Source organism: Amblyomma mixtum, chromosome 5, assembly GCF_055824585.1.
Source record: "Amblyomma mixtum isolate Tamu chromosome 5, ASM5582458v1, whole genome shotgun sequence".
In the NCBI taxonomy this organism is placed as follows: Eukaryota; Metazoa; Arthropoda; class Arachnida; order Ixodida; family Ixodidae; genus Amblyomma; species Amblyomma mixtum.
This window is the reverse complement of record NC_143016.1, coordinates 16841783-16865205: the sequence shown is the minus strand read 5'-3', so window position 1 is coordinate 16865205 and position 23423 is coordinate 16841783. Positions and strand designations below refer to the sequence as shown.

The following is a 23423-nucleotide window of genomic DNA, read 5'->3' as shown; positions in this document are numbered from 1 at the left end:
TAAGACAGTATCAATGCTGAAAGGAGTTGCACCCATCTCAGCTGCGTGTCACTGCTTTGCAACACAGTAGAGAACTGCAAAAGAAGGTCACTTTATGAAAAAGTTGAACTCTTCAATCCAAGGGAAAGTAGAAAACAGTGCACTTCAGAAATATCAAATGTTACTGCACTTTACAAATACACAGCACTAGTAGTATTAGTTGTACAGACATACTCATGCAGGTATGCTAGCTGTATTGCTTGCACTTTTAAGCTATCTATCAAATAGTTTTGTTTCATAACGTGCAAAGGTATCAAAGTTTTGATGCAGTGTCAGATACATATACCGGACATCACAGCAGGGTTACAATACAAAAAAATTAGTAAAATTAAATAAAGAAGTAAATGAGTAAATAAACGTCAATGCATGTGTTGTCCGTGTATCCTCCATTTCTTAGTTTGCTTGGTGCTGTCTGAACCATAATTGATTAGTACTAACCTGGCTCTCAGCCTTACTGAGCTCATATTTTGAAAGGCAGAATGAAGGTTTAGTAGGCATCAGTTGATATGAAGAACATGCCATGGAAACTAGACCGTAAAGGAAAGTACAAAGGACAAAATACTGCAATGCTACATTTCTGACCCAGCCCTATATAGCATGCAACAATGCATAATATATAAAGAAATGGATAACAACTACCAGAATTCCACAACTTCATCAGTGTGTTTGCCTCAGCTTTTCAGCAATCCTGAAGCAAAAGAAACTCAGAACTTCTGGCTGAATTGTCATTTTGTATATATGTCATCAATGCAAAGCACCACAATATAAAAGCAGGCTTGAAAGTTGGCATTTGAACAACATAATACATATAACTGTCTTTGAATTCCTGCAAAATAAAACTCAACAAGCGAATTTAGTGTACAAAGCCCAAAACAGTGCAAGTTATCAAGTTCGTAAAACACCTGATGCTCCACTCTGGCGCACTCTGTACTAGATATATTGGGAAATATGATATTGAGGCAATTTTCTTTATCCAGTTGTAAAAAGCAGCCTGAACAACTTCAGACATGCATTCTCACTTCGTTACTCCTACTGTTATTACCTTCTACTCCAGTAAGCAAAACTGTCCACTTTTTCATGACAAAGTACAATACGAAATAGATGTTTTATGGCTAAAATAGGCTGCTGAGGTGGCGTCAGCACACTGAAAGAACCTTTCTCACCAATGTATGTATAAACTTCATACTGTGGCACCACGCCCACTATCAATCAGAATGCAACATCCAGAGAAATTAGCTGCCATAGGCAAACCTACAATACAATGCACTGACGTGAAACTGAGCAACAAATGATAACAATGAGAGCTCAGAACATTTATATTCCTCTCCACTTGCACGACACATGATGGGTACAGAACTATGCCCCATATGACGCCACATTTTTGATCTTTTATTGTAATCTAAACTGCTGTTACTGTTGAGCGGTTAGCAGCAGTAACCTGCAAAGTCAGTCCAGCTAGTCGCCAGCAGCAACCTCAACCTTTCACAAGAGGAAGCACTGAGCCCAACCCAGCAGTGGTTACCTGCATTTGTCGCAAATTTCCAAGGAAAATTTCTCCAGCAGGAAGGAGAGTAGGAACTGCTTGCCGCAGGTTGTGCATGTGGAATGCTCAGAAGGCATCTCCACTGTTGTGGGCACTGCCGTCTGTGAACTGGGAGTGGCATCATCATCGAGCAGAAATCCGCCACCCGTGTCGATGACCCGCTGCTGCTTGGTGGGAGAGCCACCACTGCTGCAAGTAGGAAGGTATGTACAAGTAGTGTCAGCAACAGTGTGTGTGCGTGACAGGGAGAAAAACAGAGAAATCTTCAGAAGGCTGGAAAGATGACCAGTTCTGGAACAATACAGCCCACAGAAGAGGTACAACATAGATGTTGTGCATTTAAGAGGATGACCGTGGCAGCACTTCTTGTGTATATAACTATCACCACCGTCACGCGCATTTGGGTTCTATAAACCCAAAAGAACAATTGGTAAAGTCATCAATACCGTATTTACTTACACATCAACACACTTTAGTAAAAAAATTGAAGCTGATTTGGGTGGTGCATTTATTACGCAAGGTAAGATGCAGACTACCCAACGTAGTTCGCACGAAAATATTCGCAATGACTGCCGAATGGTAAGGTAAGCCGAATGGTCATGTGACTCCACGTGATTGTTGATTAATACCGTCATCTAAACTGTGCACTGAGTGAACATTGCAAAAAAAAAAGGGAACAAATCAAGAAAACGACAACAAGCAAGCATCAGTGGAGATCTATGAAGAAAATGTGGAGAATAAAGCAATGCAGTTAGTGATGAAAGATCAAACAAAAACCCTCAAGATGTTGTGCCCACGCACAAAGATTGCATGGGAACTAGCAGTGCTGTAAAGTCAATTCAAGGGATATGAACAAAGAACAGATCACAGGCTTATAAGCAATAGAAAAACAGATTGCAGCACTGTTCAATGATTATTCCGGCAACTTTTATAGGCTAACAGTACAACGGTTCACCACTGCATGCACGTAGGCCAACAAGAATGAGGTATGAAACAAGGAACCAGTTCACAAGTCCAGAACCCTGCTTTCGTAACATACGTGCAAGTGGTTTCTTTGCAATATCTTCACACTGGAAAGCAGACTATGCCAGCAACAAAAATTAAAATGCTCATCAAGCATGCACACGGGATTGACCTGAAAAAGTGCAGCCAGAACAGTTTTACATGTATCCGGAAGAAACGAGGATTGAACTAATGAGTTGATAAGCAGAGTTCTTACCTTTCAGTAATGCTTCTCAATGCCAACTTGGCCTTCCTTATTTGGATGGCACGCTCGCGTTTTTCGGCAATTTTCTTTTTTTGTTCCTCTGTGAGCTCGGGCATGTCTGCGTCCTTAGTGGCTGTCGACATTACCTGCATTAAATCAATAAACATGCGTGGGAGTGGGGACTTAACCATTCTTTGCGAGCAATGAGAAACACTGCCTATGCACGTCAGCCTACAAACAAACGGTAAGATAGGGATCGTCCGCAACGTGCCTTACACTCAAGGGAGCTAACGGAAAACGAAAGCCGTTTGCTTTAACATTTGCCTGCTCTAGCAGGCTCTCGAGATTACGGACAAACAAATCACACAGGCATACAAACGGGCGCGGAGCGACGTTCACGCCGGCTAGCGGCAAAGCTTAATACTTTCCTAGGGCACCAAGGTGCTAATGGTGCTAATGCCGCGAGCCCGTCGTCACCGTGATGTGACCGGGCGCGTGACTGTGTAGAACGTTGGCTGAGCCTTCGCAATTTTTTTCTGGACACGGTTGCAGTACAGATGCAACCAGTGTGCGGCGTGAGATGCTCCGTTCTTGGATGCTCGGCAACTTACGACAGCACTGATCAAAATGGCGAAAAAGTGCGCTTCTTCAACTTTCCTTCACGACCTCACGAAGTACAGCGCAAGCACTTGTGGATTGCCAGTATCCGGAAAGCTCGGTAAGAGCTTTGTGTTTTGAGCGACCTACAGCAGCACCACGACCTCAGCAGCACTCAATAATGGCATCTATTTCTGCAGGGGAGATACCGACGGGGTTTGGTCGCCCTCGAAATACTCCAAAGTATGTTCGAGACACTTCATTGGCAATATCAAAGGAGAAGATCCGAGGACGGAAAACTATGTACCCACGATCTTCCCTTCCGTAAAGAGAGAGACGGCACAAAAGTATAACACGTAATGTCACATTCTGTTAGCTTGTTGACAGTTTAGTTTCGCTAATTCTTCTTCTTCTTCTCCGCATGAAAATGGCAATCCGTTGACTACACCTTTTCTTTTTCTTTTACGGTAATGCAGGCTCCTCGCGGCGAGGCAGCGAGCAAAGCAATTCCAGCAAAAGGTGAGCGACGTCACTGAATCTGGCTGTCCATTGAATAACACATTATGCCTTCATTTCTGTCATTTAGCTCGCAGAGGCAAGTGAAACACCTCCACTTGCTGGGGTAGCGAAGCATCCCTTACCGTCCTCCGACGCAGCCACTGCGGAACTCGCCGGTGGAGCTACAATGGAAGGACAGGTTCGCTCGTTTTCGGTGACGTGTTTATTTCTAACCCTCTTAACGTCGACGTAGAAGTGCTCTAAACGGCGAACATTTTTGGCATCTTTTGCGATGCAAATAACAACACAGGTCGCGAAGAGGCTCGTCTCCTTTGAATGAAATCTTGCCGGCCTAGCTAGCGCTTGGCAAAATCTGCCCTCGAGGTGGACGGTGGGAGCAGCAAGATCAGCAGTCAGCACCGGTAGAATGCTTGACTAGATTGGCAGAGTGGCACATAACAACGCACAGCTTGCACAGTTGCGACGATGGAGCGTGAAAAGAGCTCAGTGCGCATGTGCTGATGGTGTTGGAGGAGCGTATGGAGGAGTGGCCAAGGTGTTCACTTTCGCCTTCACGTTTGCTTCGCACTGCGAAAGTAGTTAAAGTAAACAAGAAAAAAGAAAAATGGTTCCCAGCTCTTTATTGCAAAGGAAAAGTGTGAATACATGCATCTGTTATTTAAAAAAAAAAAGAAAAATGTTGCTTTTCTGTATTTCACCAGGTTAATGTTTCTTTTCTTGTACAAACATAAGCACACATGCCCAGGTGATTGGCTAGTAGCGTCATCTAGCTTGTTAACAAGAGAACAACCACACAGTCAGGCCCAACCTTTCAGTGATGGAACGCGCTCAGTGGCTCGCGCGTTAAAGAGTTGTGGTCGCGTTTCAAAGCATGTTCGTAGTTTGCGGTGACGCACATTTTAGTGGTCAGGTTCGGAACCGCTAGCGTACAAATGTGGCGTGGCCATTTCTCGATTTACTCAGAGCGCACGATCGCTTCAAGCTTTCATTACGTCTGGCAGCAGCTGCCCTGCTGCGAACGCAGTACCTTCGGTACCTTGTTGGCGGCTTCCCGATCTCTCTCGGCTCTTTAGTTTTTGGCAAGCTTTCTGCACGACCTGTTGCTGACGCGGCTGGTACTTTGCTGTGCCCCGCATCTGACTGCTGCGTTCTGTACATAATCTGTAGTCGAGCAAGCGCTCGACATAGCTCATGTGACTGCGTGCGTAACCCAATACTGTGGAAGAAGCATGAGTGGTTCGGCTGCAGCCAAGACGAGCAACAGCACTGCGAAAGTTGCAGGTGCCTCAAGGCCGAGCCCCCGATTGAGTACCTGCGGGCGCAAGGTTAGTCACGAATGAAAAACTTTACCCGTTGCTCCCTTTGTCCCCCTTCAGTATCGTACGATGTCACGCTGTCATTTGGCAGCTGCACATGCCATGCCAAAGAATACCAATAGAATACTAATCAATAAGGCTGTCGGACGAGGTGACATTGCCTATTCGCTGTTATTTTCTGCATGCTTGCTTACGAATGACATTAAGTGGCTCGAATTAGGACGAGGTAAATGTAATGATTAACGGACAACACTTCAACAACATGATTTTTTGGTAAGCAACTCTAAGGAAGAGTTGTAACGCTCTAAAGAGTTCCTAAACGTGCAAAGTACAACGCTAGGCCTAAAAATTACTGTGAAGGAAGTAATGTTTAGCAGTCTGAGAAGGGACCAACAGTTTAGGTGGTAAGATAGTGAAGATTCTGGGGAAGTAAGTCTGCCTTGGCCAAATAGTGATCACAGATCAAAGCCGCGACAAAAAGCCAGCAAAATACGAATGGGGCGTTGTGCATTTTGCAGGCATTGCCAGGTTGTCAACAGCAACATATCATTATTCAAAGAAGAAATATGTAGCAGTTGTATACTGCCAGTATTGTAGGGCTTCAACATGGGGACTGGCAAAACAGCATTGAATAAGTTGGTAGTGCAGCAAGCTGTGATGAGGAAAACGATAGGGGCAAAGCTGACAGAAAGAGGTCAGAGAGGATTAGGGAACTCATGCTAACGGTATCATAGCTGTAATCAAGAAGAGGAAATGTACTTGGATAGGAGATTTAATAGGCCTCTTCTGGACTCTCACCGATGCACGTGTGCCTGGTCTGGTGGGTAAAACACCTGGTCGCTAGTAACATGGGACAAAGGTGCTGTGACAGCTGTGGTCACCAGAAGGTGAGCAATGGAGAAATGTGTGAGGACACCTCCAAGACATGCAAGATTAAAGAAGGCATCTTTGGCCACTACGCCACACCTTACTGACACCGCCTTCCTTTTAGACAGGAAGAGGTCTATACAGCAAGCATAACCTCTGGCGGGTGGAAAACATTCAGAACTTCAGATTTTTGTTAGGAACATGCAATGATTGCACACACACAAAAAAAAGTTAGCTTCCCACATGATTAGTTATGCAATTTTTGTCAGGACCTCTTACGTCCACATCATGACTCAACACTGCTTTGGGGATCTCAGTTGCATTGCTTTTGACTTATACCTGTCATAAAAAGTAGTTATGTAGCACATTTTAAAATATTTAAAGCACTTGTACTTGCAAAATGAGCAAATGGAAACATACACTCACTGTACTCATACCAGAGCAACCACATAACTGGGAGGCATCTATCGTAACAATTCTCTGCATTCATTTCACATGTCAGACATGAGATGATTCTACCGGGCTTGCTGCAAAGGGTTCTGAATATAAGCTCCTGTCATTTGCAGTATTGCACTTCAGCAGGACTGGAACTGACACCAGACAAGTTATTTGCATACATGGTGGTACTGTGACTAAAGGAGGTAATGATGGCCCTTTAATATAACAGTGTAGTTTCTAAAGAAAATGACAGTGATGATGGCACTTTTTGTTAAAGATTTACAGCAGCTTTGTGCTTGCGCCAAGCCCCTGGCTACCAAGGATAAGAAGGTACACGCTTTCACGAGAGGAGTAAAGCGCTATATTTTCAGTGGCCATATTCTTGATCCTTTGACAGCAGTAGATGGGTGTGTTAGTAAGGCGACAAACATCAAAATAGCGCTGGCATACACAACAACATAGCGGAACCATGATGAGTTGCCATAGTGTGTTACATATCGAGACACCTTGAATGTGTGGCTGTGAACTTGTTGTTAAAACACTTTTTTAAAAATCACTGCATATAGATAGTGCTCTGTGTTCAGTACCTCTATTAAGCTTGGTGTAGTATGTTAGAGATGAAGTAGGATGTTCATGAAGCAATTGCCGTGTTGTATTGTGCAGAGTAACAACTGGGTCAATTCATTTTATTCAAAGTTTCAAAGTTTATTTCCCATCTAACACTACAGATGGAGGAACAGTAGAAATTCTTGGAACCTCGTTTGCTTAACTTCTTTTGCATCTTTTCCATTTGGTGGCCTTCATAGTTGCAGTCTTTTGGCACATAAAACATGTGACTGCCAACCTTGTGTGCCATTTTTTATTATTTATATAAAGTTTCTTGTTCCAAGGATCACATGCATTTAGTCCACCTTGTGCGCTCTATCGAGCTTCCTTGTTAAATCATAACTTGCCATTTTGCTAAACATACTTTGTGTGACATTTTGTGTTGACCGCCCATGTTTTCTATTCCCCTTATGTAATGTCCTTTAGGTCATTAGGGTTCTAAGAAATGGTGATGATTGTTTTCCCCAGAGGGGAGTGCACCTGGCTTCCGTGGTTGATGGAGAGGGTTCCTTGGAAAACGGAATTCACATCACATTAGATGATTTCCTGCGTGAGTGGTCTGCTGACCCACATCCGAGGTATGTCGCTCCAAAATCTGAGGATGCTGAGCTCTCGGAGCCTGCTGCAAAGAGTGCGAGCAAGGATCCACCAGAGGGGCGTGAAGGGACCAGCTTCGAGTGTCCCATCTGTGCTGACTGCTACTCCTCCTCACGGAGCCTTCGGCGCCACCTGTCTCGTCGTTCATTCCTGGCACGGTTGCCGTGCCGCAAGTGTGGTACCTGTCACTTGGCATTCAACCGCTGCACCCTCATCATGCGAGCACAGGTGTGTCACGATGTTTGCTTGAAGCTAGAAGCAGTGGATTTCACTATGTTGTCAATGCTAGGTGGCAGAGAAAGGCTGGCCAAAGCTTGACCAACTGCCCTTTTTGTAGCACTGTCATTTCAGTCATTCAGGTGCCATATTTCAGGCCTAGAGTTCCAGCATCAATACAGTGTCAACAGTTGCAGTGTACAGAATAGCGTAGGTGGCCCAAGTTAATGCAGTCTACTCGGGTCCATGGATTTTCATTTGAGATATCTCAAGCATATGTATTCTTAAAGTTGAAGACAAAGACAAAATTATGAAGTTCAGTATATGCAATAACCCATGTGCAGCAATTTGCAATGCTTTTTTTCAATGCGCATGCCTCGTTATTATCAGTGACCAGCTAATATGGGTGGAAAGCCTCTGAAACATGTGTTTCACAAACATGTGTTTCACAAACATGTGTTTGTGAAACATGTGAAACGTGTTTAGCACTGTTTTTTTTGGTTTCGAGCTATGCAGCCTCCTGCGTCATGAAAAGAAAACGATCTGTTGGTGACTGTTTGAACAGTGTGGTGTAGGCAAGAACAAAAAGTGTATTTATTCTTTCGCCGCAAAGACATTTCTGAAGTGGAGTTCATAAAGCGTAAGGAAACTATATTTGTCTTAATACTGATAATATGATGATCTTGTAGGGCCGGTGACACAGCTGGGGCCAAGTTTGCCACACAACAGTTGGAAATGGTGATGGCATCAGTTGGGCTTAATTATTAAGGTGGTGCCGTGGGCTTTTTCGGGCTCATAATCTTAGATTTGAAGAACAATTTTCTAAGAACATTGTCTAGATAGTGATTTACAATTTCCATGATGCTTTGAATGCTTGCCATAGCTGCCATAGAGCAAGATAATTTCAAAAGTGCCACACGTGAGGCATCAGCCTGATTCACTTTTACTGCTTAGAAAATGCACTGTTAGCCTTGAGGCTCTGGATTAACTGGTTATTTGTCTTTGCAAGTTATTTAATTTGTTAGGCATTATTGAAAAAAATGCTGCCTCTTCTGTTTGTACTTTAATGGCTTGTTTGCAGAGGGCCTGTAGCTTGAACTTTGAGGCCACACTGGTAATGTGTGTACTGCTAAAAGGCATAGTACTCATTACGATTTATAGCAAGAAATTTTTGTTTCCGCCATCTGCACTGTACCAGGCTACCTCTTTATTTATCCTGTCTTTCAATTTTTTCAATGAGGAATCAATTTCAAGAAAAAAGTTTTAAGCAATAACTTTTTGATACAGTTATGTCTTATCCATCGTTCATTAGTAGAAATGCTGTTAGCACTGATTGTTAAAAGTCTTGACAGTTGTATGCTGTGAAATGAGCAGATAATAGAAAATATGTGTGAACAATAAGATAAACTTTTTTTTTTAACTGAGCTGTGTGATTTTCACAGTTATGACAAATGTGAGCTAGAGCCCTGCCACGGTGGCTCAGTGGTTACGGCGCTCTGCTGCTGACCCGAAAGACGCGGGTTCAATCCCGGCCGCGGCGGCTGAATTTCAATGAAGGCAAAATTCTAGAGGCCCAAGTGCTGTGCGATGTCAGTGCACATTAAAGAACTCCAGGCGGTCGAAATTTGCGGAGCCCTTCACTACGGCGTCCCTCATAGCCTGAGTTGCTTCGGGATGTTAAACCCCAATAAATCAAATTAAATCAAATGTGAGCTAGTAAAGTGGGCAGCTAATGGAAAGTGTGTGTAAACTGCAAGACCATTTCAAACTGAGCAGCGTGATTTTCACATTGTTGAATGTGCTTTGATGTACATTTGCCCTGCTGCACCACTTTTAACAATACGACTATGCTTCATAACCCTCTGTCAGTAATGCATTATATGGAGACTTGCGTGCAAATAAAACCATCGTTGCATCCTGCATCTGACCTCCACCATTCTGCCAGTCCGCTTGTCACCATTGCTGCACCCGAGCACAAACTTCCCTTTTATCAAAAAACTCAGTAATGTCCACAAGCGTGTATAAATGTGACAAGTAATCATTTATTTAAAGAAAAAGCATGGCATTTGACAATAGCTAGGTCATCTGGACCAATGTATTTATGCATGGTGCAAGTGCATATTTACTGACAGGATTCCACCTTAGACTTTTGATCATAAAATTGCTTAATTATCTGAGTATTGATATAAAATGCTGGGACGGCGCAGTGGTTATGGTGCTCGGCTGCTGACCCAAAAGACGCAGGTCTGATCCCGGCCGTGGTGGTCACGTTTTGATGGAGGCGAAATGCTAGAGGCCCATGTACAGTCGTGAGCAAAAGTGGAGAGATCGGCGCTTCGGCGGCGGGAGCAGTTGCGGGGCCGCCCCACGGCGCTGCTATCTTGCCGCGCTCGCTCGCTGCGAGAGTGCCTCGAGTGACGACAAACTTCCCCCTCGCTCTCGCATGGGTGTTTATCATGACTGATAAATTCCTAGTGCGGATTTTGGCTACTTTCCCTTCGGGAACTACACACTTTTCTTTTCACACTCCTCGTCGACGCGACCGTTCACCAGCAGAGTAGCCGAAATCCGCACTAGGAATTTATCAGTCGTGATAAACACCCGCGCGAGAGCGAGGGGGAAGTTTGTCGTCACTCGAGGCACTCTCGCAGCGAGCGAGCGCGGCGAGATAGCAGCGCCGTGGGGCGGCCCCGCAACTGCTCCCGCCGCCGAAGCGCCGATCTCTCCACTTTTGCTCACGACTGTACTGTGTGATGTCAGTGCACGTTAAAGAACCCCAGGTGGTCAGAAATATCTGGAGCCCTCCACTGCGGTGTCCCTCATAGCCCGAGTAGCTTTGGGACGTTAAACCCTATAAAAAAAATCCAAGCAAACCACGATCAAAAGCGAAGTCATCGCAAACTGTTTTAGCTCTCAGCACTGTGCAATAATTTCGGAAATCCTTACTTACATGTAACAATGTAGCAGCAGTAAAATTGCGCGTGCTTGCATTTTTCTGACTTTCCCACTGTGTAGGAACTCTGTGCTAGTGCACTTGACCTTGCTTTGAACGTCTTGGAAGCTGATGACAATCGTGTGCGGTTCCATTTGCACAGCGGATATTCGTATATATACGTTGGCGATCTTCAGTTTGTGATCGCCTCTCTGCTTTACGCCAACTAATACAAAATGTCTAACTAAAACTAGGCGCTGACTTTCAATAAAAAAGCATGACTCGGTTGTGCAATCCAAGAAACTTGTTGATGTGCCCCGGCTTATCATAGACTATTCTTTATGGTTGGTAGCTTGGCTCGACTGCAGCGCTGCCTATAATTCGTGAAAATTGCCAATTAGATGCAATTTTTGTTTTTCGCTATAACGTATTGTGCATTAAACTTGACTCTTGTCTCATGTAATGACCCTTGGATCTGTTCTCGCAGGGTTGCCGAATTGCTGCCAGTAATGCCACTGTGTCTGCCCTGCCACCCGGTGAGACGTTGGTTCCTGTTGAACTCTCCGATGAAGTCGACGGTGAAGCACCACAGACTGATGTGCCCATGACTGTTCTCGAAAAGGCGAGTTGCATTCCACAAATGGCCGTTCTTGGAAAGACTAGTTGGGTTTCTCGAGGCAGATTCAGTGTTGCTTCTTTTCTTCTCTCTCCTTCCTTTTCTTTTGAAAGCTGAAATTTCTTGGCACATTCAAGTGCATCATAATGTTTCAAAGCCATGATATGAAACAAATTATCTGCAGAGATGAATTCTGTGCAGTGGCGAATCCGGATGAGTCGTAGCTCTGAGTTGTAGATATATTTTGCATGAGCCCCAAATTGCGCCGCATCTGGCTCACTGTTGTAAGTATGCCTGTGACTTGACTGGGTGGCAGAGCATTAATGACATGCTGCATCATTGCCATGTAGTATGATTCAGCTTAATGGGGCTCATTTTAAAATGGTTACTATTGCTCATTTTGGACACCCAGTGGGCTTGGAACTGAAGTTTTGACATCTCAAGCAATGATTCTAAGCAGGTTTGTCAGTTGGATGAGTATGGTTATCCCAAAAGCAATCATGCTTTTGTAGTCAGAGCTGATTTGTTTCACCTATAGGCATCCACCCATTCCTTTGAATTTGCTTGTGTTATATGAGGAAATCATTCTTACGTTTTTTTTTCTTCCTGTGCCACTGCAGGTGCTGCAGAGTGTGGTTTGCTCGGAGTGCTACGTCAACCTCGATGACGAGGCCAGCCGAGAGGACCACTTCCACCCCTCGCGAGGAAACCTCATTCGCTGCACCAACTGTCCGATGCTGTGCACTTCTGAATGTGCCTTGCGGGCACATCGGCGGCTCCACTCCCAGCGGCGGCCCTTTGTCTGCCCCGAGTGTGGCCTGCGCTGTGAGGTAAAACCCATTGGGCCATTTCATCAACATCTGAAGTGAATGACATCTGCGAATGCTGTGGCTGTCTGTAAAAGAGAAGCCAGTCATTCTCGACACTCCTGTAGATGTGAGCATTGCATTTTCTGTGGCACTTCTAACGTGTGGCTTAAACCCACTGTGATCTTTGGACACAGTCATACTCTTCATTACCTAAAGGGAAAATAAGAAAACAAAAAGCTTGTGCAATTTGGTTGCCACATTTTAATGCGCGGAATCAGTAGAGGACATCATTGTGGTCATTCGAGGAACGGTTTCAACCTTTTGAAGTGCTCTGTGTAACGCTATAGTTTACAGATTTTTCAAAATTGCGGTTCCCAGTACATCAAGCTTGTAATGCCACTTCATACATTTTCATGGGCTCCTGGCTAGTTAGCATCTTGTAGTTGACATCAGGGATTAAAGTCTTGTGAAAATTAGCATGAAAGTTTCCTTTAATAGTATTATGTTTCTTAACATATTACTCTCTATGAAATACCGTATATGCTCAAATAAGGGCCACATGTGCAAACTTCAACACTCGCCAGCAATGAACTCTTGCCAAATTCTTAAATTTTCAGCGATGACGGCCCTCTTTTGCAACGAGTAGGCCAAGCGAGCCTGCAGGGTTCATGTGTGCAGTTTTGGCGATTGTGGCGAGCGAATTCGCAAGTTTTAGAGATTGCAAATGGCTATCCACTATAGTTTTGGCAACAGTGATCTGTAATCGACTATATTGCTTACATAGCAGGATGTGCGTAAAATGAGTGGGAAGCTCCAGTGTGGCACAGACTACTGAGCAATGCTTTAGGCGGCCAGCAGCAGTCGTTGCTATCGCTTGTGGACAACAAACTAGGTCATTTCAGTTAGTCTGATTGGTCAACGAACATGGTTCTGGATAAATTGATTTAAATTCAAACATTGGTCTTATTAGAGAAAGCAGGGACAATTAACGAAAAGTGCCGGTCCTATGTGAAGTTAGCGACCCTGTCATCAGGTGTTTCCTAGGCAAGTGATCACATCGACGCTTCCTGCAGAGTTTTTGTACTGCATAAACAAGCAGCAGTAGAGTCAGTACAAAAGAGAAGAGATTAATATATAAGCAATGTGCAGCTTGTGTTTTACGCCATGCAAACGAGCACTAGCTATTTGTAGATCGCGATGTAAGCAAAAGTACTGGAGCACAGTCGTCCTCATCGGCACATCACTGTGAAAATCATGATCATGCGGTAAACGCTCAGTGATATACTACGATCCTCAAGTGCTTATTTATCAAGTATGCGAGCTATCTGCTAAACAAGCAGCAGAAAAAAGTGAGGAGGAGATATCAAAATCAACAGCCACAGAGCTGAAGCAGTCACGCAGCACGTCTGTGGATGGGGTGAAGCGATGGTGACGACTATTGGTTGGTGCGGGGTGGGTTCACATTTCGGAGGCATTCCAAAATCTCTAATGTCTCCGCGCACCTCCGTCGATTCAAATGTCATCTCAACTGAATGCTGTCAAAAACTTTCGTGCAGCAGTGCAATTTTAGCACTCGAGTTGAATGGCAGTCGGTTTGAAGGCATTTGAAATGCTCATGTAGTAAGCCTGTTACTGCACTGATCTTGGGAATGCTTGAGTAACCCTTTGATGTGCAGCTGAGTAGTGTTGCGGGGCCCCTTTGGTATACTGAGTTTCTTCTTCAGTGCCCTATCTTACTGGGCGTTTACATGAGCCCGACAAAAGTCGGGTTAAGTAGGCTGTCGGGCCGAGAACCGGTTGTCGGGCTCATGGGGTCGAGCTAAGGGACCGTCGAGTTGAGCTGGGCCAGCCCGACTGCAGGGGGTGTGTTGACTCTGCCCGACCCGGTTGGAAGGAGCATGTATACGCTGCCGCATCGGCTTAGCGCCTCCTCTCCTGCCTCCTCTCCGGTCTGGCTGGCGCTGTGCAGGAACTCGGAGCACTCGACGCGCTCGCTCTTTCTTACAGCCTGTGCATGAGGGGCAGTTGCTACCTATCGCCGTAACTCTCCGGGGGCTGGTTCGGTTACTTTGCACATATTGCTGAACGGCTGCTCCGAGTACTGAACAAGAACTTGACAACCATATCTTATGCAGCCACTGCTATCGGCACGCAAAGCAGGGAACGAGTAGACGGTTCTCAAAACATTGAAGTCGGCATGCAATGATGGCGCAAAGTATTAGCGAATAGGGCTGTATCATTTGCGACTAACAGGAATAAAAGTGAGGCAAGATATTACAGGGCGAAGCCACGGTTAGGAAAACATTTATTTTCATCTTCAGGGCTGGCACAGTCTCTGTCGATGCTTGGAAATGTATGAGCAAAATAATAGCACTTGCCGTTTGAAAACATTCGAAGTATCTGTGCCATCTGTTCTCACTGCGTGAAACACACCAGATCAGAAAGATCCTTTGCTCTTTGGAACTCCGATATCGTTTCACATACTTAGAAGGACTGAAAACAATAACAGGTGCTGCTTGTAATGACCTATACAACATTGCCGTGCGGCTCACAGTTCAAGGGATGTCAGTTACAGCCTTAAATGCTTTCGCGTTGGCTTGTGGATGAAACCAGACGGCTTGTCATTTTGGTTTGTCAATTTCTTTGTATAGTTGACGAGAAGAATTCGGAGAAACTTCTCAGAAATGAGGTGTGTTAAGCATTTGGTGTGGCTTCTGTCAACCCCTTCCGGGCAGCATAGGAAGGATGAATCTTCTAGATGTGGTTCAACGATTAGTTACTAGGCTTCGAGAATTTTCCATCGTGGGAGATATACTTGACAGCCTTTAAAAAAAAAAAAACGCAGAAATCACTAGAAACCCCGGCTTTGGATAGTGGTGTTCACCATCCTCTTGAGTACGCAGAAGTTTGTACAGAAGACTGCAAGAGTTGTTCGTCTTCACAAGCACGCAAGCAAGGCGCGCGAAGCATGAGGCAGGCGCATAGATGACATCACGTGGCAAACCTTTCGTACACGCGTTTAAGTACAGCGACGCAGCAGTACACCATATGCGCAGCTTCACTTTCGTTCACGAGCTAAACACAGCGACAAAACCAGCACGTGAAAAAATGGGCCCGTGCGCGCCGACTGCTCAAAACTGGCTCTGGTGCAGCCGCAGGAAGGATCGGCTTGCAGCGCCGCAGAGCGCGCACGTGAACAGGCGGACCAACCGACCGGAAAGAGCAGCAGTCGGGAAAGGGAACTTTTTATCTGGGCGTTCCTCCTCCTCTAGCATGCGTGTGGTTTGCTTGCTCGACGCGAGGGGTAGCGACGATCTCTGCCCAACAGAAAACCGGTTCATGTAAACGCGGTAGGGTTGAGCTGGTCAGCCCGTCATCTGGCGCACCCCGACCCGACCCGTAACGTCGGGCTCCTTGTATACGAGGCTTTAGTGTGGTGATGAAGGGCAGCAGATCTTTTAGTTTGTCGGTGAACTTTCCGTGACATATATTAAATTTGCTTTTTGAAACCTTTGGAACTTTGGTAGCATCATAAGTTTGCGTTCATTCGGTGAGTGTCCTTACTTGGGTCAGGTGTGCTGCCATGGCTGGTGTCAGTGGCTCAGAAAATTTTCCCAAATTAAGAAGTATGTGTTCTTTTTTTATCTTTTTTACTCATCTGACTGTACTAGTGGAGGAAAATATTTCCCAAATATAAATTTCCGGCTGCATTATGGACTTGAGTTGTTGACACGTTAACACAGCCTCCATGCGTAGCTGTCTCCCCGCGTGTGTAGCTGTCTGTCCCTATGTTATTTTGGATCAAAGGATGATACTCACTGCCACATAAAATTTTGTGCAGTTCAATCCTCCCTTTTCTCTTTGCCACCATGGAGTAGCAGGCCAGAGATGTGTTCCTCCAACTGATCTCCCCACCCTTCCCTATAATTATGCTTCTTTGCACTACAGGTGCTTTGCAGATTTCAGATAAATTGCTTAGCAAACTTTTGGATATAAAGTCTTTCGAGAAGTCATTAGAGAGTTTTAGTATAGCGTATGAGCGCTTCCGTACGCTATATGCAAGCATTTAGCGGCAGGTTGCTGTGGAAGTCGCAAGAGCACTTTTAGTTTACCGTACACCCGCCCGAACGCAACAATTGCTAAGGCCACAGTGGCGCCATCTGGTGTTATAATATAAAGAACGCAACGATTGCTAAGGCCGCAGTGGCGCCATCTGGTGTTATAATATAAAAAATTTTGTCTTATTTTTCGCGGTTAGCCAAGGCATTGGCCAAGCTGATCCAAGTCGTGTCACGGATAGCCGGTTGCATGGCGTCCCCGATGAGTCGCGCACTGCGCAGTCGAGGCAGGGCCTAGCTTTTTTTAAATTTTTTTTTAGGTAACCGAACTGAGCAAGGCTTTTTAAGAACGTCATGGTACGTACTAGCCTTCTTTCGGACCCCTACTGCCCTACAGCCGAAACGGCTGCTTTTGGCAAGGCTATGACTACCTTGGAGTAAAAATCCAAATCAAGCCAATCCACAGTCTGCGGTGTTTTGTTAGGGTTAGGAACAGCGGAATCGTTACACAGAATCCAAAACAGGGCAAGTTTATCACTCATTCGTTTTGCTGTCGGCGAGAGGAGGCAAAGCGAATATCACACGTTCCATTTATGGGCGATGAATATGCCTAAAAACCTAATAACATGACATTTCCTCTCCGAAGTGGGCGACGTGGGCGCCGCCATGTTGACAACGCTATTTTTCCTGGCGTACGTAAGAGCACGCACGCTAAATTCGAAAAATAGCATACGTAACGCGAGCATACGTAAGACATCGGTATGAAATAGTGTTTGGCGCATGCGCAGTACGACTGACGCTATTTTATAGCGTACGTTACGCCTTTGCGTATGTCTACGTACGCTATACTAAAACTCCCTATATTAGTATGAAAGCCACCGTGATGTTTTAGCCAATGCTGTGCTTTTTCTTGTGAGTGCAGCAGCTATTAGAAATTTCTGGCTGTTCCAGTGTTTTGCATGGGCTTCGTTCATCTCATTTGAGAGTGCTTTGTGCTTTTCAATGGAACTTGCAGTGTGCTCTTTGCTCACATTAGAAAAGTAAAGAATAACAAGAATTGCCCAGTCTTGGAGCCTGGGCAGCGTAACAAGCCCTGTATAGCACGGGCTATTGGTGGCTTACACATTGCATGAAATGATGTGTGTGCATTCTTTAAACAAGGACTGCATATGTTTCTTGGGTGTTGACTGTAATGACAGCATTTTCTTGTTGCCGCTGTGAAACAAATGTACTCTTCATTTGGCTATGCTGGGACACTTGCCACCTACAGTCGTGATTGTTTTCATTCTTTTGTGACAGGATGAATGGTCCGTGTTTCATCAGCACGTCACCAAGCATTGCCACCACTTTGAGCGGATTGTGGGCTACCACTGTCAGCTATGCCCAGCCCTGTTGCTCGATAAAGGTGAACTCTTTGTTCTACACACCTTCATATGGTGATTGATGTGGGTTTGGGCTTTGAAGTTCAAGCAGGTTTCAAAATGAAAATTTTCTTGCACGTTTGCTCAGTGCAATTATGTGTTAGCTTTTGCTGCCAAAGCGAGTGCACTCTTAGCTTTGCACAAGCCAGAAGAGGCAAAATTGGGGAGGAGAAGTTGTTTGCTTGTAAAGATATACCATATTTACATTTATATAACATGACCACTAATATAATGCAAGGAGAGAGTTTGAGGCCGCATGGAAATGAAAGAAAGAATATTTATTATGGTTATGCCATGATCACTGCATGGTTGCTCACAGTCGGTGAGGTTAAGGCTTAGCTTCATCTTGGCTTGCAAACGTCACCTGTCAAGGTTAATTATCACTATACTACAGTTTTCACAGAAGTCAGACAAGCAAGCATAGCAGGAGTTGGTGGTCTCGAAACGCCAAGCACGCATCGCAGTGGGCTCGTTGTGGAGCTTGTGAAGTGGGTACAAGACACAGGCTTGAAATTGGATCTGAATTGGATCTCCAGTGTATAGGTGCCCAGTGATGTTGAAACGCAGGTTCCCATAATTTCTGCACCACAGGCACACCAGTAAATTAGAGCTACTGCATCTGTGCCAAAAAACGAGTCCTGGGGCACATGCTTTTCTTGAAAGTCCAGATTTCATCTTTCAGGTTTGCTGCTGTTCTCGAGCACTGGATTTTGGAACAGTTCTGCTCCACTGCTCATGTATGCACGTGATAAAATATTGATGGAGACGCGAAAAACAGTCATTGCTGCGATATTGCTCATATGAAAATCGGGCACCTGTTGCCCACTCTATCACCTAATAAATTTGCCAAGATGTGAACAGTTCTTGACAGTTTTTTCAGTAATTTGAATTTTCAAATCATTGTAATGTTTCTTCCGGTCCTGTATAGTTTGAATTAACGAGCTTTTACTTTGTAACAATCCATGGATGACTGCAGAGTAACCGAGTTTGATGGGTTACCCTGTTGCTTCCTCTCGCGCATTGCAGCTGAGCTGGCTGGCCACATTGTGGACACGCACAGCAATCCGCTCCACAAGTGCCAGATCTGCCCAATGGCCTTTGTGAGCCTGGAGAGCTTCCAGACGCATCGCCAGACGGCCCACCCCAAGCACCTGCGTACCCAGTGGTGGGTCATCCTCAAGTGCCCACTGTGCGAGGCCGTCTTTGCCTCAGCCGAGCTGCTGGCCCAGCACGCCACTGTCCACCTGGACCAGTGCGGACGCTCCCTGTTCAAGTGCGCCTCGTGCGACTCTCTGCAGCCCACGCGCGCCGACCTGGTCGCCCATGTGTGCAAGCTCCACCACGACAAGCACCAGGCAACGACGTGGGGCAAGGAAGAGGAGCCGCTTCTGCCCAGCTTGGGTGCAAAGCAGGTGCTGACGACTCCACGTTCTATGAAAGCACGAGCTGATGGGCGAGTTGGTTGTACATGATATGATTGAAACAGCGCAAGGCCGAAGGCCAAAAAGAGAGCAGAGGAAAGGAGGAAAAGGACAACACAGCGCTGAACTAGCAACTGACATTTATTTGGCACGCTGCGCGTATAAATACATTCAGGCACCAAAATAGAAAACCACGCATAGAGCAATTCATACACCAGGATCCCTGCAAGCAAACACAAACTAAGAAGTGCGATTCAGGAAGCGAAGTTCTTTTTGTGATAAAGACACTGATGCAGCACTTACACATGTATCACCATACTTCTAGTTCTAGTTACGTTCTAGTGTTTCGTTTTCGGGACCATGTCATTTTTTTTGTGTGTTCTGTCAATAGAAAGAGGTGTGAGTAGTAGACCTCTACTTCTGTTCTACCTGCTTTTTGGCAGTGCACTCATTAACGTACCCACTCCATTATTGTTTTAGTGCCTTGGCTCACTGTGCTAAGCTTGCCTAATAACAACTGCTATATAAGCTCCATAGCATGGCTCTCATAGAGCTATTGCTGTAAAGAAGGGAGATACTCTGTCAAGCGGAAATACTGCATTTACTCGCTTAATGAACCCACTCTTTTTCCCAGAAAAGTTGGCATCAATTTGAGAGAAGGGTTTATTACGCGAGGAAAAAAAACATTCGGCAAGTTTTTTTTTTTTAGTCAATACTTCATAACATGTGTCTGCCCGCCCATGCATCTGTCCGTCCACCTGTTCATCATCAACAAAAGTGCACAATCGACAAGTTGTGTCTTTGCATCGCTTGCTTTCGTCACCGGTGTTTAGCAGTTTGCTTCAAAAGAGGTTAGCTGTATCTTGTCACATCTGATGAGTTTGTGATAGTCAGTAATTAATGCGAGTCTCAGCGATATAAAGCAAACATGCTGAACACTGGTCCTGAAGGTAAGGTGCACGTTTTTTTAAACTAAATTTTTTATGACAAAAAGGGGAGTGGCAGCAGGATAAAGCGGCAAGATAAAGGTTAAATATGCAGATGGGTTCATTACACAAGTAAATACTGTATGCGAAGCTGGAAAAGTGCTCATTGAGCTGCTAGCATACGCAGGTGAAATTATCCTTAACACATTTTTTTTGCCCAGTTCAGTCACACAAACATTTCCAACACTTTGCAACCTCATGCTCAAAGCTTGCTCAATCTCATGTTTGTTGCTTCTATTATGCTCAGTCCACCACATCATCTGCCTTCCATCTTTCCCTGCCTCGAAGCCTTTTTCTAATGCATCCTGGCTTTTCATTATGTGGCCAAAATATTGGAACTTCTATACAAAGACCTTAAAGAAGAAAATATCTTGCGCAGACCCCTCCAAGTTTGAGCACTTCGTCATCTTCGAGCTGTAGGTTGCTGACGCGTGCTTTGCCCACGCACTATAGTGGAGCAAATGTGCATTATTTTTAATATTTAATATTTTACTCCACTCCAGTGATGCTCATTTTGGACACCCATAGCGTCGAAACTTAGTAGTGAATTTTGGCAGCGGATATGAGGTGGCATTGAGATTTGGCACTGTTCTCCTGGCTGGTTGGGCGCATAGTCTAAACTTGATTCCCTCACACAGTTGATAGGCAATCATACAATGTGATGCAGCATTTCTCTGTCAGCAGTATGATTTTAATTTTCGCCTTTTCAAATTTGGTTTTTAATATTTGCCTTTTAATTTGTCTTAAAGATTTCGTGCCCTGTAGGGGTACCTTGCTGCCCACCTTCTCTCCCTTTCTCTCGCATTCCTCCGTTTGCTGCGATGGCAGCGGCTTTGAAGCGTGCGCTTGTTCCTCGTGCTTCCGCCAGGTGTGCTGTTGCAGCACGCCTCCACTCTGCCCACATACCTTATTTACTCGCATAATAGGCGCACTTTTTTTCCAGAAAATCCGGCTCAAAGTTCGGGGTGCGCCTATTACGCGGGGTAAAATTTCCGGAAATTTTTCGACTCGCAAAACTGAAAATACCGCATAAACGCACTCGTGTACGGGCCGCACCCCGTTTTCCCGGAGAAAATATTAAAAATAAAATATCCGTGTAAGGGCCGCACCGAAACTTTCCACGACCCACGCGGGAATAGCCTTCGAAATGCACGCACCGAGGCCTCCGCGATCAGCTCCGGCTGCGTGCAATGTACGCTTGATCGCGGAGGCCACACACGCGCACACCAGCTTCCAGACGCCGCCCACGGAGGGCGCCCAAGGCCAATCTCATTATCATCATCATTAACGTTTTCCTCCGCCGCGAGCTTTCACTATACCGCCATCAGCATCACCAGCTCCAGTTTTTTTTTGTTGCTGTCAAGTGCCGGGTTCTGCGGTAGCGTCGCGCGTTAGTTCATCGTGGTTGTGGCTCTGCCGCCGAGCGTTGCTGTTCTAGCTCGACGGGCAAGCACCTTAATAGCTACACGGCTGGGAGTTTGCTCTCGAACATGGCAAGCTTGTGGCAGGTCGGAAATTCGATATGGCCGAGAATTGCGGCAGTTGCGACTGTGGCGTGCCTAAATTTTCGTAAGCGACTCCCATCGCCGAGGTTTTTGTGTGCCTAAGTCGGGAACGTTTCCGGCCGGAGATGAAGCTTTCCGAACAGACGTTTAAAGTGAGCATCCCTGAAAACTGTGTGCGGCTGTTCTACGCGATGTCGTGCGTGCTGCGGGTCCGCAGCAGCTGCGACGGCAGCAGCACTAGTGAGGACTAGTAGTCAGTTCAGCAAAAACTTTGTTAAAATAAACAATTGAGGGGGGAGCATCGGCTTGCAATCGTGTAAATACAGCATTGATCACAGTGCCAAGTTCGGGGTGCGCCTATTATGCGCGGAAATAAAAAAATCTTATTTTTCGTGACCAAACTACGGGTGCGCCTATTACGCGATTAAATACGGTAACCCTCTGGACAAGGTGCTATTGTTGTGCGTGTCCTCCTCTCCTTTTACTCTTCGCACTCCTCTGTCCACACTTACTGTGGTCGAAAAATGAATGCAGCTGGCACTCTCGCCTGGCTGGGCATTTTAGAAGCGTGCGTTCTCACTACACATTATTGATGTATAACTGAGAGTGCTATTGCAGGGACTCTGTCATTCCTGTCTCACTGAGCATTTTCCTTGCAGGAGAAGGTTTCAGAAGTTATCAACCTGGATGACGATGAAACACCCGACCATAGTTCCAGCACGAAGACTGTCAACAGTTCTGCTGCAAAGGTAAAGAAGGAAGAGGAAGAAAAGCCAGCCAAGGCGTCAGTTATGCCCGGCGACCCTGCAGGAAAGGGCAAGCAGGGGACCGCTAACCAGACCACAGATCAGCCCTCCACTGTCAACAGCATAAAGGTACAGTATCAGCTGGAAAAATTAGTGGGGATGTAACACTGTTCAACAGTATTCTTTAATCGAAAATTGGGGTTACTTAGGTTTTCTTCTGGAAAGGGGGACAGTGGGATGCATGCTAAACAAATATTAGTTGGTAGGTTTATGGAGTTTTAACGTCCCAAAGCGGCGCAAGCTATGAGGGACTCCGTAGTGGAAGGCTCCCGGTAATTTCGACCACCTGGAGTTCTTTAACATGCGCTGGCATTGCACAGTAGTGGGGCCTCTAGCATTTTGCCTCCATTGAAATGCGACTGCCGCGGCTGGGGACCATATTTGGTTTATGTTTCATGCCAGATATTTTGCCAAGAATGTTTCACTTCTGAATGTGCCAGTGACATCTGCCCTCTGGTTGCAATTGGCAGGCTGCTTCAGCCAAGCAGGAAGAGAAGCCAGCCAAGAGCCCCCATGTGTGTGCCAAGTGTGGCTTCCAGAGCAGTGACTCATCTGTGTTCCGTGACCACATCAAGCAGCACCGGCCGCCCAATCAGGAGACATTCCAGTGCCCTGAGTGTGGTCTGTGCTATGTGGTGGAGCCTTCTCTCAGGAAACACCTGCGTGGAGTGCACAGGGTTGAGGAGACTGAAGTCAAGGGCGGTGTTGTGGCTCCTGGCCCCAATGGCACCGCCGTCAGCGGCCTTCGCTGCTCTGTGTGTTTGGCGACATTTGACACGGAACGGGAACTCAAAAGCCACACACGGAGTCACGGCATGGCATTCCTTAAGAAAGTGAAGGCTAAAGATGGTACTGTGTGACCAGTGGGGCATATATTTTGTGTGCGAGGGTGAACGGTGAATGAATAAAGTGTTTTTACGTTGA

The 23423-nt window shown here is 45.7% G+C and overlaps 2 protein-coding genes across 9 annotated transcripts in view; one reads left to right on the top strand and one right to left on the bottom strand.

Annotated features, from left to right (window-relative positions):
* Xpac (DNA repair protein complementing XP-A cells homolog Xpac) overlaps positions 1 to 4485 on the bottom strand; it is an 11652-nt gene extending 7167 nt beyond the window's left edge. Inside the window, exons 1-3 of one of the 5 annotated variants that reach the window (XM_089543492.1) lie at positions 4028 to 4485; positions 2802 to 2935; positions 1562 to 1771 (exon numbers count right to left, since the gene is read on the bottom strand). In XM_089543492.1, the coding sequence (XP_089399618.1) occupies positions 1562 to 1771; positions 2802 to 2932 (341 nt within the window). In that variant the 5' untranslated portion in view covers positions 2933 to 2935; positions 4028 to 4485. Of the gene's footprint in view, positions 1 to 1561; positions 1772 to 2801; positions 2936 to 3060; positions 3620 to 3693; positions 4001 to 4027 lie in introns of those variants that run through there. The other 4 variants (XM_089543491.1, XM_089543495.1, XM_089543494.1 and 1 more) reach the window with 4 other exon arrangements.
* On the top strand, positions 3222 to 23423 carry LOC149341389 (zinc finger protein 532-like). Of its 4 annotated transcripts, none has more exons than XM_089543474.1 (11): positions 3222 to 3507; positions 3587 to 3733; positions 3863 to 3905; positions 3973 to 4083; positions 7601 to 7957; positions 11365 to 11499; positions 12114 to 12323; positions 17660 to 17765; positions 18808 to 19193; positions 22353 to 22568; positions 22970 to 23423. In XM_089543474.1, the coding sequence occupies exons 1-11, from the start codon at positions 3347 to 3349 to the stop codon at positions 23357 to 23359; spliced, it is 2262 nt and encodes a 753-aa protein (XP_089399600.1). In that variant the 5' UTR covers positions 3222 to 3346; the 3' UTR covers positions 23360 to 23423. The 4 variants fall into 4 exon arrangements, with proteins under 4 accessions (XP_089399600.1, XP_089399599.1, XP_089399601.1 ...); XM_089543473.1 differs by having other exon boundaries at positions 3587 to 3742; XM_089543475.1 differs by lacking the exon at positions 3587 to 3733 and having other exon boundaries at positions 3223 to 3507.